The 15664-nt window shown below is 38.2% G+C and overlaps 2 protein-coding genes across 2 annotated transcripts; both read right to left on the bottom strand.

The window, feature by feature from the left end:
- Window positions 1–497: 497 nt before the first annotated feature.
- On the bottom strand, window positions 498–2640 carry LOC107614493 (Tetratricopeptide repeat (TPR)-like superfamily protein). The gene has a single exon (XM_016316714.3). It carries the CDS (start codon window positions 2510–2512, stop codon window positions 1085–1087), a length of 1428 nt encoding a protein of 475 aa, XP_016172200.1. The 5' UTR covers window positions 2513–2640; the 3' UTR covers window positions 498–1084.
- A 12135-nt stretch (window positions 2641–14775) lies between these two features.
- On the bottom strand, window positions 14776–15429 carry LOC148575638 (uncharacterized). Its single transcript, XM_088502462.1, has 2 exons — window positions 15336–15429; window positions 14776–15239 (listed from the first exon to the last, which is right to left on the bottom strand). The coding sequence occupies exons 1-2, from the start codon at window positions 15427–15429 to the stop codon at window positions 14776–14778; spliced, it is 558 nt and encodes a 185-aa protein (XP_088358588.1).
- Window positions 15430–15664: the final 235 nt, after the last annotated feature.

The raw sequence follows: 15664 nt of genomic DNA, 5'->3' as shown, positions 1-15664 counted from the left end.
AATTATTGAGCACATCTGCAGTAAGTCTGCCCACTCCAAGGCCATGAAAATCACATGAAGCTGTAAAAGATGCACCCCTGTCGCCTACTATCACTTTGGTTAAACAAAACAAGACAAGGTTTTCATAAACAACCTTTTAATCACACACCTTACTTATACACTATCAATCCGAAAAATAAGTTAGCACAACCCCGTGCCATGATTCAAAATATGCCTTTTGATTTCCTAGAACTACCCATGAGATATAATTCAACCCTAAACCAAACACACCACAACACAGCCTCCAAGCAGAAAGTGCGATGGAAGAACAGATCGAAAACTGACTCTTCGTACCTTTAGAATAAAAAAACAATGCAGGAGTTATTCCGGACGAACTCCCACTCCGTTTGAACTTTCATTATATCTGTTACAAGCTCAAACTTTGCATATGTTCTTCGGTACAAGAGATGGTGATGAAAATGAGAGTAAAAACTAGAAAAAAGGAATAGATAACAATATTCATGTAAAATTCATGTCGTAATCTTATTTTCTCTTCTTATTGTATACAGCTTGCTGAGTGCTAAAAAAACTCGGCAAATTTCGTGAAATGTTTGTTTAAATTTATCCAAATTCTCTGTTGAGTGTGTGATATGCCCGAGAGAACACATTCTACTAAATCCAATAAAAAAAATTCATGCCCAGTGGCTAAACACCAATGGGAAACATCACAAGCTATATCCTCTTGAAAGGGGTCATTTCACACATGCAATGCAACTAACTGGGCATCACTCTGTAGCCACGGTACATCGAGAAATAGATTGTCGCACATCAGGCATGTAGGTATCAGTTATCAGTATAAGCTAACTCTTAAATATTTGTTAGATCTTCGTCTGGTACTGGCCAATGAAAACCATGATCAACCTCTTTGACAAGTCTTCTTCTTTGCAATGGCTGTGTCGTACTGCTGCCTGTGCCAATCTGAGATTTTCTCTCCTCTTCTTTCCTTCTCTTAGCATTCGCCATAGCAAACATTCCACAGTTTTGTATATTGACTTTGTCAACAAACTCTTTTACATCCTAGGCAACCATTGGCAAAAAGAACAAATTAAACTGCCTGACCTTTTTCTTTTGCCTTCTTGAGCCACTTAAGCGTGCTCTCCAATGTCGAGTAAGCAACAACATCTGTCAAACTCTTGCTTTCAACTGCATAATCAAACACTTCATAGGCCTCAGCAATTCTATCATCCCTACACAGTGCCCTAACAAACGTGGCATAAGAAGCTGTCTCAAGCTTCAAACCACCTGATTTCATCACTCCATACAATTCCATTGCCTTCTCCAACAACCTAGACTTACATAACCCATGTAACAGGGTGTTATACGTGCACGAATTCGGACAGCACCCCTTGTCCTCCATTTCTCCCAACAACGCCAATGCACCCAGTGCATCCCCTTTCCTGCACATACCATTCATCAGCGAAGTATAAGTCACCTCGTCGGGGAAAAAGCCCTTTTCCGCCATAACTCGCAACAACTTTTTAGCTTCCACAACCCTTCCACATTTCGACAACCCAAAAATCAAAGTGTTATAAGTGACAAGATCAGGCTCTACCCCATCATCCTTCATCTTGTTATAAACCTCAATCGCCTCGCTCCCCCTACTCAGCATACAATACCCTTTCATAATCGTATTGTATAAAAAGCAATCGGGCTTAAACCCTTCCTCGTTGAGCACACTAACCAACCTCAAAGCCTCCCTCAAGTTCTTAGTATTACACACATTATCAATCAAAATCGTGTAAGTAACAAGATCAGGCTTAAAGCCGAAACTATCACGCATCTCATCAATGAATCCATAAACAGTACTCAAGCTACGGCACTTACATAGATGTTTAACAATGCAATTGAAAGTGTAAGTGTCTGGAACACAATGCTTCAAAGAAAGCTCTTTGAACAATTCAACAGCGTGGTCTACCCTTCCGGCGGAACAGAGCGACCTCACGGCGACATCAGCGGTGGATTTGTCGGGGGAGACGCCGTCTTTGACCATCAGATTTAGGGTTTTATGAATTGGGGAAAGGGAGGAGGGGGAATCAGGAGGCGAATCGTTGTTGCAGGTTTGGGAGAGGAGGATGTGGTAGGTGGATCGGTCGGGGGAGAAGGAAGGGCTTGCAGCGGACATGTGGCGGAGAAAAGCGACGGAATCATCAAAGGTGGAGATTGAAGCGTAGGATTGAAGAAGAGAATTGTGGAATCGAGGGTCAATGGAAGCATTTGCGGAATCGGAGGTTTTGATTATGGAGTTGAAGACGGTCTTGGCTTCTTGGAGGCTCGGGGATTTGAAGAGAACGGGGGTTTTCGGAGGTTGTTGCTGGTTGTTAGGTTTTCGGGATTTTCCGGGAAAATGAGAAGGGGTTTTCTTGGGAAAGTGATGGGGTTTGGAGGATGGAGAGGACGGAGGAAGTAGAGAAGATGGGTTTCTGAATTGAGGGTTTGTGACAGCGGATCGAAATGCAGGTGGTATTTTTCCCATTTTGTCCTTCTTCTTCTTCTTCTTCTTCTTATTCTGAGAGTAGAGATGCGAGGGGAACAAGAAAGGAGGCAGAGAATGACAGTAGAGTCTCAAAGCTCCTCCAAACACAACACAAACCTGGGTTTAGGGTTTAGTCTTTTAGATCAACAATAAACACTGGTGATTAAACAATTTAATATTACATATATTTTTAATCCGAAGTAAACACAAAAAATTATAATAAGATTAATTATCATTTTATTAATTAGCAATTTTATGATAACATGCTATTTATTTTGTTATCTGAAATTAGGGGTGTTCGCGGTGCGGTTTGGTTCGGTTTTAAGGAAAAAAGTCATCCAATCTGAACGCTTAATTTATGTGCGGTGCGGTTTGGATTGGATAAATTTTTTTTGGAAATCCGATCCGATTACAAGCGGTTTGGATTGGTTTGGATTTGTGGTTTTTTAAATAAAAAAATTAAATACATATATCAAGTCTCAACATCAAGTTTTAACAATATCTTAAAAAGCCAACGGTAACATAACAATATAAATAAAATTATAGGTTAGTTAAAATAAATAAACAAATAACATTTTGAACATAAAATATTTATTAAATAATAATAATACATGAATAATAGAAAAATGTATAACAAATTGAACATGTTATAAGTATAATTGTAAATATAATAATAAAATAATAATATTATAACATATTGTGCGGTTTGGATTGGATTGGATCGGTTATGAAAAGTATATCCGAAATCCGATCCGATCCAGCGGTTTGTAAAAAATAGAATCCAATTAAATCCGAATTAATACGGTTTTAATCGGTTTTCAGTTTGGATCGGATTGAATGAGCGGTTTAATTTGGATCGGTTTAGATTTGAACACCCCTATCTGAAATTATGATTTATTCTTTTAAATAATATTAAAATTTTTATTTTTTTTCTTTACAAGCAATAATTAAAAATGGTTTAATTATTCTTATGATATAAAAAATATAACTTTTATGAATTATTATAAGAATTTAATTTTAATATACTGAGTAATAAAATATTTTATATAATCGTTTAATTATATTTTTTTTAGGTAATTATTCACTGTGAATGTTAAAAATAATTATTTTTGTTTATGTAAGTATGTAAAATTATTTTATACTAATAGTATATCAAAATTAAATTCAATAAATAAACAAACATTACTTAAATATTTACCATTCTGGTTTGTAAAATTTAAATGTAATTAATTATTCTAAAAATCATATCTACTACTTATTATTTGTTATTTTTATAATATACTATAATTTATTGATTAGAGTAAAGTATTGTTTTTTTTTTTTTTTACCAAAGATAGGAGACTCGAACCCGCAACCTCTTAATTGAGTATCGGGAGACTATGCCATTTGAGCTATTGCTCATTGGCGAGTAAAATATTGCTTTTGTTCCCAACGTTTGGAGTAAGTCTTATTTATGTCCCTAACGTTTAAATTGTCATATTTGTATCCTTAATATTTGTAAAAATGATTCAATATTATCCTGTCGTCAATTACACATCATGAGTTTTAGTTGAAGTTTTAAAAATCTCTTGTTAAAGTTAGAATATAAATGTCTCGGATAGAACTGATGATCTACTCCGGATAATAACTCATCAAAAGTTAAATTAATCCCAACAGCATTTACATAATTCACTTTTTTAGTCCAATACAATAATTAATTATCATGAATTAGAGTTTGATTTAAGAATTTATTGTCGATTAATAAATTATTGCACAGACAAAATAAAATTTAAATTTTCAATACTTATTTAAGTTGACAAATGAATAAATTGAATCCACAATTTTAAAAACCAATCTATTATCCCTCTTTAAATATATCTTTTTATAGTAAAAACTAAAATGTATATGGACCAACTAAACTCTTAATGCAACAATCCTCTTAATATCAACATTTTAATTTTAGCATTTAGACCATGAATCATGTAAGAATTTAGTTATTATTATTTTTTTATTTAATCAACCTATAATAAATGACAAATCAAAATAATAAGAATGAGTAGACCAACCTAATTAAGGTTGGTAATGCTAATTCTATCAGTAAGTATTTAATCCGGACTAAATTCTTGTTTTGGTTCTTAAGATACACACGATTATCCATTTTGATCTTCAAAATTTAAAATTACTTATATTGGTCATCTAGATTTAAGTCCGGGCACCAATGTGGTCCCATGACTCTTTCCGGCGATGACTAGGTAAACAGAGTGCTGAGATCTCACCCTCTCTGTCACGCTGGATGATAAGTAAACGATGTCGTATATATCTTTGCGTTCATCCGTTACACTACAAAAGGAGGAGCTTTGAAGGTTATAAGGGAAATAAATCGCATGAAATTGAGGGGTCAAGTTGTTTTTGTAGGAGAAGCCAAGTACAGAAGGAAGTCGGATACGAATGGAATCCAGAGAACCACGGGAACAAACGTTGACCAAAACACAATTACTCTCAGGCCGCTACGTCAGGAGGTAGTGGCCCGAGTGAATACAACAGAAGTGGGCAAGGAGGAGAAAAGCCTAGATCCACATGAAAATGGATGGACAAAGAAGGTGGAAGTATTTGTGGCAAAAGAAAATATGGAATGGTTACAGAGAAGCCTAGTGGGAGGGACAACAACTGTTATTAACTTCAGATCCTTGGAAGAACAGATTGTGAAAAATTTGCCCCCGAGTCACCCATATACGAGAACTGGGAGCTTACAAAGCCTTACTGACATTTGATACTATGTTAAGCGCTGAAGAGGCATACACCTTTAATATGAACAGTCTTCTTCAGTTTTTTCATAGCGTTTGGAGATGGGAGGAATCGGAGCGAAGTGAAACCCGAAGAGTGTGGCTAGAATGTTTTGGAGTGCCGCTGCATGCCTGGTCTACGAAAACATTCAAAACCATCGGGAGTCAATGGGGTGAAGTGGTTGGTTGCGATACGATGACAGAATCCTGCAATTACTTCAGTGTGGGACGAGTACAAATTGATACATGTTTTATGAATGTGATTAACGAGTGGATACACATTACAATTGGCATTAGCGGGTTCGATGTTATGGTAAAGGAGGTGGGACGTGAGACGCTTGGAACTAGTTATAAGTTGAATAATAACTCTAATGAAAGCACAACCGGCGAGATGCAAAGAGAAATTGCTTCAGGCAGTGGCTCAGATGCGATTAGCATGATGGTGGGGCAAATAAACTGAGCGGAATGCTTTAGCCCGGGAGAAGAACTGCTGATGGCGGTGGCACGGGAGGATGACGTAGTGGAAGATAGAAGGGTAATTTCTGAAAGTATTTTGAATGAGTGGATCAATGTGACTTTAATTGATAATCAACGCAATCAGGTAATGTTCAAATCAAGCATTGAAGGTATTGGAGGGCATGCGGATTGGTGGGAACGCTGATTTGGGGAGTAATGAGGATTCTGATAGAACCATTTCTTGGGAGGTGGAGGATTTGGACTGTGGGCTGCCAAGTAGGGCTGTCCATGGATCGGATCGTATCCGCAGATCCGCGGTAAATATTCGCATCCGATCCGAAAATTGCGGATACGATCCGATCCTCAAATTGATCGGATCGCAGATATCTGCTCTACATCCGCGTATCTGATCCGCGGATCCACAGATCCGCACTATAATAATTAAAAAATAAATAAATATATATATGTTTGGTATTATATTTACTTGTTTGTATGTTTTAGTTAGTAATTATTATTCATATATTGTATTATTTTATTTTTGTTATTTAGAGAGAGTTTGATTAAAAATATTTTAGAAATAAATAAGTTTAAAAGTATGAAAGAAATATTTTTATCGAATTATTTTACATAGAAATATGATTAAAAAGAGAAGGTTTAATTATGCGGATATATCCGATATCCGATCCGATCCGATGAAAATTGTGCGAATCGGATCGAATTTTCGACCATATCCGATCCGATCCGATCCGCGGACACCCCTACTGCTAAGGGGTGCTAGAAGGAGTATAAAAACAAAAAAAAACACAAAGGATACTTGGCCCAATAATAAGAGCAACCGGTTTGGGCCACCAAATGCTGCTGGGCCAGAACTCCTCGTGGGGGCAGCAAGAAAGAACGCTGAGGCGGTTGACAAGGCTGGATCGGGTTAGGATGAGGCGGGTTGAAGGAAGCGGAGCTCACCATGGGTCTGCAGCCCTGTTATTCATCGTGAAACTACCACAGGAGCGATGTAGGGAGATCGCGGCGCTGCTTCCCCCCTGATCCCGCGAAAACAAGGGGCTGGAGGCTTACGTGAATCCCATGCGAGCCAGGGACTGGAGGGATGGTGTGCGATTGGGACGGCCAACGGGGATGAGGGTGAGCCGGCTGTTGACGGCAGAGGCGGTTGCGCTGAGGCGGTTGGGTGTGAGGAGTTGATGGCGAATCCGGAGGAATTGGACGATGGTCGGGTTCTGGGGATGAACAGGAGTGTAACCCCAGGCCTTCGGTCAGTTGCTGGCTTAGGAGTTGCTGGGGCTATGGTAGGAATACATGACGGAAATGGGGATGTTAGTGACAATGGCAACCTTGGGGACAACGGTTCAGACGAGGAGAACAAAACCGCTGGGAAAGCTGAAAGCACAAGTTCGGCTAACAGGATAGATGTGGTTAACGGTGCTGTACACGTCTGTAATGGTTCGAAGATAGGGCCGGGAAAGTTAATGCCGAGTGGAGATGGAGTTGGGATTACTACCAGGAAGGGTGACGGAGATGAATATGAAGATATTGGTGACAACCATAGTTCAACGCTGGAGGAGCAGATGTTGGAAAACAGGAGGACATGGGAAATAGCTGTGGAGTCTGGAGCCATGCTGTACAACAAAGAAGACGATATCATGGCCGCCCTTCAAACTCAAATTGAAGAAAATGCACAGAAAAGAAGATTGGCAAAACAAAAGGCGAAAGCAAGACGATGTAGACTTAAGAACAAAAGCAAGGTGTGTAATAATATTTTTAAATGATTTTAGTTCATGGAATGTGAGGGGATTGAGGGGGGACGGCAAAGTGAAAATGATAAAGGATATGAAGAAAAAATATAAACTAGACATGTTAGGTCTGATTGAAACTAAAAAGCTTGCAGTAACTAGATTTGATGTATCAAGGTTCTGGGGACAAGGTAGTGTTGGGCGGGAATTTGTTGAGTCTGATGGTGCGTCGGGAGGTTTGTTGTTAATGTGGGATGAAATGAGTTTTAAAGTGAATAATTGTTATAAAGGGGAGATATGGTTATGTGTAGAAGGGGTAATTTTGAAGAACAGCTTCAATTGTGCATTTTTCTTTATCTATGGTGCCCATACCAGAGACGAAAAACTTATTGTTTGGAAAGAGTTGAGCTATACAGCTGGATTATGTCAGGTACCTTGTTGCTTTATGGGTGACTTTAATGAGATTGTACATATAGAAGAAAGGAAAGGTAATGTCAACTTATCAATTTCTGCCGAAGAGTTTAAGAACTGGATACAAGATATGCATCTGGTGGACCTACCGCTTAATGACATGAAGTTTACCTGGTTCAGAGGACGATCCTATAGCCGGATTGATAGAGTTTTGGTGAATCTAGAATGGGTGGAGGAGTTCCCAGAGATTCGCTTGAGAGGAGGACCACGGGCTTGTTAGATCACTGCCCTATGATAGTAGAAGATACTAGCTTGAGATATGGGCCTAGGCCTTTTCGGAGTCTTGACTCGTGGTTTACACATGAAGGCTTCCTAAGAATGGTCAAAGAGGAATGGAGGGGATTAGGGAATATACAGTTCATAGAAAAATTGAAGGCCTTGACAAATCCGCTGGGAAGGTGGTTGGTGCACGAAATTGTGATCATCAATGGCGCCAACAACTTGGTACGCACAATTATAATCTCAACTCTTTGTCACAACTCCGCACAACTAACCAGCAAGTGCACTGGGTCGTCCAAGTAATAAACCTTACGTGAGTAAGGGTCGATCCCACGGAGATTGTCGGCTTGAAGCAAGCTATGGTCATCTTGTAAATCTCAGTCAGGCAGATTCAAATGGTTATGGAGAATTGATAATTAAAAGATGAATAAAACATAAAATAGGATAGAGATACTTATGTAATTCATTGGTGAGAATTTCAGATAAGCGTATGAAGATGCTTTGTTCCTTCTGAACCTCTGCCTTCCTAGTGCCTTCTTCCAATCATTCATACTCCTTTCCATGGCAAGCTTATGTTGGGTTTCACCGTTGTCAATGGATACCTCCCGTCCTCTCAGTGAAAATGGTCCAAATGCGTTGTTACCACACGGCTAATCAGCTGTTGGTTCTCGATCATGTTGGAATAGGATCCATTGATCCTTTTGCGTCTGTCACTACGCCCAACACTCGCGAGTTTGAAGCTCGTCACAGTCATCCCTTCCTAGATCCTACTCGGAATACCACAGACAAGGTTTAGACTTTTCGGATCTCAAGAATGCTGCCAATTGATTTTAGCCTATACCACGAAGACTCTGATCTCATGGAATGGAAGGCTCGGTTGTCAGGCGAGGCAACCATGCGTCATGAACCAGAAAGCTAAGAGATACGCACTCAAGCTATTGCAAGTAGAACGGAAGTGGTTGTCAGGCACGCGTTCATAGGTGAGAATGATGATGAGTGTCACGGATCATCACATTCATCAAGTTGAAGAACGAGTGTATATCTTAGAGAAGAAGTAGGCGTGAATTGAATAGAAAAACAATAGTACTTTGCATTAATTCATGAAGAACAACAGAGCTCCACACCTTAATCTATGGTGTGTAGAAACTCCACCGTTGAAAATACATAAGAACAAGAAGTCTAGGCATGGCCGTGAGGCCAGCCTCAAACGTGAATAGGTCTATGAAAAAGTATGAAAATACAATAGCAAAAAGTCCTATTTATAGAAAACTAGTAGCTTAGGATTACAGAAATAAGTAATTAATGCAGAAATCTTCTTCTGGGCCCACTTGGTGTGTGCTTGGGCTGAGCATTGAAGCTCTCACATGTAGAGACTTTTCTTGGAGTTAAACGCCAGCTTTTGTGCCGGTTTGGGCGTTTAACTCCAGCTTTTCTGCCAGTTCTGGCGTTTTGATGCCAGAATTTTTATGCTGACTTGGAATGCCGGTTTGGGCCATCAAATCTCGTGCAAAGTATGGACTATTATATATTTCTGAAAAGCCCAGGATGTCTACTTTCCAACGCAATTGAGAGCGTGCCAATTGAGCTTCTATAGCTCCAGAAAATCCACTTTGAGTGCAGAGAGGTAAGAATCCAACAGCATCTGCAGTCATTTTTCAGCCTCTGAATCAGATTTTTGCTCAGGTCCCTCAATTTCAGCCAGAAAATACCTGAAATCACAGAAATACACACAAACTCATAGTAAAGTCAAGAAATATGATTTTTATTTAAAAACTAATAAAAATATAATAAAAACTAACTAAAACATACTAAAAACATACTAAAAATAATGCCAAAAAGCGTATAAATTATCTGCTCATCAGTGGCACAGAGATAATTTTGGAGACATGGATAAGAAAATTATGAAGTTTGAGGAAGAGATAAAGAAGATAGACGACATGGTAAGCAATGATGTATTTGATGGAACAGTTGAGGCAAGAAGGAAGGCGTTGGTGACGTGCTGTAAGAAGTGGTATGTAAGGAAGGAACTGCACTAGAAACAGATATCGCGATCCTGCCTCGCGAAGGACATGGACAAAAATACCAGGTACTTTCACAACGTAGCTTCAACTAGAAGGAAGAATAACAGGATTGATGCGCTGGTTATTAATGGAAGGCTAGTCAGAAATCAAGCAAGGATAAAAATTGCTATCAGAGAGTTCTATAAGAAATTATATTACCAGGAGGAGGCTCCTTTGGTGGGCTTTAGAGATGGACTGGTAAATATAATAGATGTGGAACTTGCTGAAGTATTGGAGGTTTTGTCGTCGCCTGAAGAGATAAAAGACGCCGTGTGGGACTGTGAATCATCTAGGGCACCAGGAAGTGATGGGTACAACATGAACTTCATTAAAAAGTGTTGGGAGGAAATTGGGGCTGAGTTCACGGCAGCGGTGCTAGGATTCTTTCAAACCTCTAGGCTACCGAAAGACTCTAATCTCACATGGGTGGCATTGGCGCCGTAGTTTACTGGTGCTAAGGAGATTAAAGACCTTCGTCCAATTTGCATGGTTGGTTGTGTGTACAAGGTGATTTCCAAGGTATTGGTTAGCAGGATGAGATCAGTTATGCCAGGTCTGGTTGGAGAGACTCAGAGTGCGTTTGTAAAGGGACAAAAAATACATGATGGGGCTCTGCTTGCTTGTGAAATTGCACATTGGCTCAAATCGAGGAAGAAGGAAGCAGCAATAATCAAGCTGAATTTTCAAAAGGCATATGATAGGGTCAGGTGGAGGTTTGTGGACATTGTCCTGTAGAAGATGGGATTTGGCCTTAGGTGGAGAGAGTGGGTTATGGAGTGTGTCAGCACAGCCACTATGTCAGTATTGGTAAATGGTTCGCCAACTAAACCGTTCAAGATGGATAGAGGTCTGAGACAAGGTGATCTTCTTTCTCCGTTCCTATTTGTACTTGTTGTTGATGTTCTACATAGGATGATTGGGGAGGCAGTCAGAAATGGTCGGATATCCCCTCTGTTCGTGGGAAGAGACAATATAGAATTGTCACATCTCCAGTTTGCTGATGATACTGTGTTGTTCTGTCCGCCAGAGGAGGAGTCCGTTAAGAATTATAAAAGGCTTCTACGATGCTTTGAATTGATGTCGGGCTTAAGCATCAACTTTGAGAAATTGAGTTTAATACCTATAAATTGTGATCAACAGTGGGTTCAGAGCATGTGTAGCTTGTTGGGGTGTAAAGAAGCTGCTCTTCTGGTAAAATACTTGGGGATTCCTTTAGGTGCAAATCCGAGGTTGGTGAAGACTTGGAAGCCAATAATTGACAAAGTGGAGGACAAGCTCAGTTTATGGAAATCCAAGGTCCTTAATAAAGTGAAAAAATTGGTTCTCATCAAAGCTGTCTTAAATAGCTTATCGGTATATTATTTAAGCTTATACAAGATGCCGAAAGCGGTTGCGGAGAAACTTATTTCATTGCAGAGAAGATTCTTGTGGGGAAAGGAGGACGGGAGGTATGGCATGGCTTTGGTTAAATGGGAAGTGGTCCAAGCTCCAAAAAGGTTAGGCGGACTAGGAGTTGGTGATGCGATGCTCTACAACACAGCTCTGTTATTTAAGTGGTGGTAGAGATTCTCTTAGGAGGAGTGTCCGTTGTGGAAGAAAGTGGTCTGTTCCTGTAATAATCTCTCCCCTAACCATCTCTTATCCATCCAAGATTTACCTACTAGAGGGGGGCCTTGGAAAGATATTTGCCACCTACAGATAAAGGAGCAACCTGTACGAGACAAGATGATAACTGGCTTGTCAATGGAGATAGGTGACGGAAGGAGAACTCACTTCTCGGAAGATATCTAGTTGAGTTGTGGTTCCCTGAAGGATAGGTTTCCTAGGCTGTTCTCGGTTTCAACCCAAAAAGGCTTTGTCATAGGGGTTTGTGGGTTTTGGAATGGGCTTGAGTGGATTTGGAACTTCCAATGGAGGTCCGAGCTATTCCAATGGGAGTTGAAACTTGTGAATCAATTACATGAAACCTTGAGGCCGGTAAAACTAGCTCCTGACAGAGAGGATAGAGTTGTCTAGAAGTTTGACAGGCAAGGTGTGTTTTCTACTAACTCCTTTGTGCAGGTACTACAGCCAGAGACGCTTCCGAAGGAAGTAACAAGCTATAGTTTCACCAAGACTATCTGGAAAGGCTTAGTCCCTCCAAGAGTTGAGCTATTTATATAGTTTGCTTTAATAGGCAGAGTGAACACTAAAGAAAGACTGTGTAGATTTGGAATTGTCAACTAGGGTGATACTATGTGTGTTCTATGTAATAAGGAGGTTGAAAATGTCTGCCACATGTTTCTTGGTTGTGATTTTACTTGGCAGGTGTGGTGCGCTTGGTTATCTGATTTTGGCATAAAATGGACTACTCCGTGTACTTTAAAGGAGCACTTTGTAAGCTGGACATGTGTCACAACTAGGAAGGAGGAATGTAAGAAGTGGTTCATAAGCTTCTTCGCGGTTATTTGGAACGTTTGGTTGGAAAGGAATCGGAGATTATTTCAGAATACAGGAAAAAGTGCTAGCGATGTTATCAACATGACTATGCAAAATTACAAAGAGTGGAGGTGCGATGATCCCTTTTGTTGTTGATGGCAATGTCGGAGATGACATGCGGATATGTATTTGTGGAGCGATCTAGGTGGTAACAATAGGTGTTTTTTATTGTTGTCTTTTGTTTGGTTTTCTGCTGTTTATGTTTCAAATGCTCCACGTTTGTGTTGAGCTCTTATTGTTTCAAAAAAAAAAGTAAACGATGCCGTTTACCCTTGGCGTCCAAACAAGTCAGAAATGAAGAATAGTGGAGGTAGAAAAGAAGAAGAATACTTTATTTTGGGTCTCCATCATTTCTTCTCCCTTCATATACAAAGCGACGACATTTTTTACTTGTTTGGTTGCCAAGAGTAAAAGACGTCGTTTACTCATCATCCAGCATGGCAGGGAGGGTGCTATCTCAACACTGTTTGCCTAGTTATCGCCGGAAAGAGTCGAGGGACCACATTGATGCCCGAACTTGAATACGGAGGACCAGTATAGGTAATTTTGAATTTTAAGGACTAAAATGGATAATCTTGTGAATCTCAGGGACCAAAATAAAAATTTAGTCATTCAATCCGACTTAACTCGTTCGAGTAAGGCTGGTATTTGACTTACAACAAATCAGTTGAGAACAAAGTCGGTTAAATTACGAGTAGAGTAAGATGTGAGTTTAGTCCTAATCTTACTCGACTTACCCGTATTTCTAATATATTATGGTATGCAATTAAAATTATTATATATGTATAATAAAACTGATGGAGATCGAATCTACATTTTCTTCTTTTTGTAATTTTAACATGGAATTCATTATTATTTTGTTATTTTTAATTTTATATTTTTATTTTATTAATTTATTTATAAAATATAAAATAATTAAATATTATATTTGATTGAAAAATTTTAATTTATTACAGATAAGGTCGAGGATAGGATGCAAACGTAGAACTTTAGAACACATGTCAAATTAGAATTGAGAAATTCTCCTATTAGGCTATTACTATTTCTTTCTTTCTTTTTTTTTATATATTTCAAAACCATGTCTTACTATTTCTATTTTCATTTTTCACATCACAGAAGTTATTTTTCAAAGCGAATTTCTCCTTCTATTCTTGTAATTTATTTTTCTGCTAATACTTATTTTTCTATTAGATACTTCCTGTTCTTTATAAATTTATGGGTATTGTTTACGAGGATAACATTTGCAATATGAATATGTGCTTTGATAGTTTGATTTTTATTGATATAAATTTATTTATTTTGATTTTGATATTTAATACGTTTTCTGTGATGATGTGAATTTTTAGTCAAAGATACTTTTTAACAGAAAAATTATATTTTTTAAAATTTTAATGTATTGACAAATTTTTTAAAACAAAAATAAAAAAACACTAAAATATAAAAAAATACAATTATCAACTTTTTTAAAAAGACTTGTTTTTACTTTACAAAAGAGATGTTTTAATAAAGAAGTAGTTTTACTTTAAGTTTAGTAATAGCCAAAATAGAATAGAATATAATATAGTTTACACTCTATCTTAACCTTACTTGTGAATTAAAAATTTTTTAAAACTCAACTCTACTTTACCTTGCGGATTGAGAATCTGTCAACTCTAACCCTACTCGCACAGTTCTAAAATTTACTTGACCCGCATGCTACCCGTAGAAAAATTAAAATTTTTTAAATAAATATAAAATTCAATCATTCTATATTTAATATAAATTAATAAAATAAAAAATAAAAAATTAAATTTAAATTTAAATTAAAAAAATAACATTTTAAAAAAATTAACATAAAATTATAAATAACATAATCATAAATTTTTTTTAATAAAATTAAAATAACACTAATAATAAATATTTTGTCACCCTTTCTCTAATTCCAACTTGAGAGGTGCAACATTATTCTTTACATAACAAAGGTACTATATTAGTAGTATAATATATGCTTGCTTTTCTGATTCTCTCATCATCAAAGTTGCTCCAAAATGATAACAAATCCTGACCTGGACAAAAGATCTCAGAACCAGTCCCTATCTCTCTCTCCTCGCCCTTCTTTGTTGCTTCCTTGGCCCTGTCTCCGCTGCGTGCTCCCCTGTCTGGTGCTGTCCCGCCTTCGCCGCCCTGCCTGGCGCCGTGACGTCTTCTGTGGTATTTTCTTTTGTCTGTGGTGTTTGAAAGGTTTGCGTCATCCCTGCTGCTATCTGTGGTGTGGAGTGCGCCAAATGATGGTTTACGAAGCATTGGATTGGAAAAGGTAACCTGATCTCAATACGCGGCTGGCTGCTCGATTCAGGAATAGAGAACTTAGTTGACTGTGACATGTTTGCTGCATTTTCAGACTTGGCTGCACCTCGGCGTGCTCGGCTTCTTGTTACAAGTTCCGGAACTGGATCAAGCTGAATTCCAGCAAGGCGCTTTGAATAACGGCGAGGAAGATTGATCTCCTTTTGGGGAAGTTGCTTCGCTTGGGAATCTTCTTCAGCACCCACCACGCCTATATCATGTAATAAACATACATTAATACATACATGCAAGAATATAACTAAATTGTTGAAAGGCAATATTATATGTGAAAAATTCAGAAGTTTACACTCAGCAGAAGCATTTTCAGAGATTGGCGTAGAAGCATATTCTCCTGAACGCGCAGGCTTTGGAACTTGTTCCGAATCCGAGCTCAAACCCATGATATTGGCTGAAAAAGGAACAAGCAAACAAGAAGTTAATCAAGTATAAATCTTTTGATTGAAATGGTTTTAAACAGAAACAATTTTAACAGAAGCAAAGGCGGCGAGATAACTAATGAACATTAATTAAGGCATCAAAAGAGTATCATATATCACAATGAGTAATTTAGTCATTTGCATTTAAATGTACAGTTGAGTTATCTTGATTCCTAATTGTAATATTCTCAATAAGAAA

Source organism: Arachis ipaensis, chromosome B1 (assembly GCF_059453495.1).
Source record: "Arachis ipaensis isolate K30076 ecotype BB chromosome B1, ASM5945349v1, whole genome shotgun sequence".
Lineage (NCBI taxonomy): Eukaryota > Viridiplantae > Streptophyta > Magnoliopsida > Fabales > Fabaceae > Arachis > Arachis ipaensis.
The sequence above is the reverse complement of the archived record's forward strand: the minus strand, read 5'-3'. Positions and strand labels throughout refer to the sequence as shown.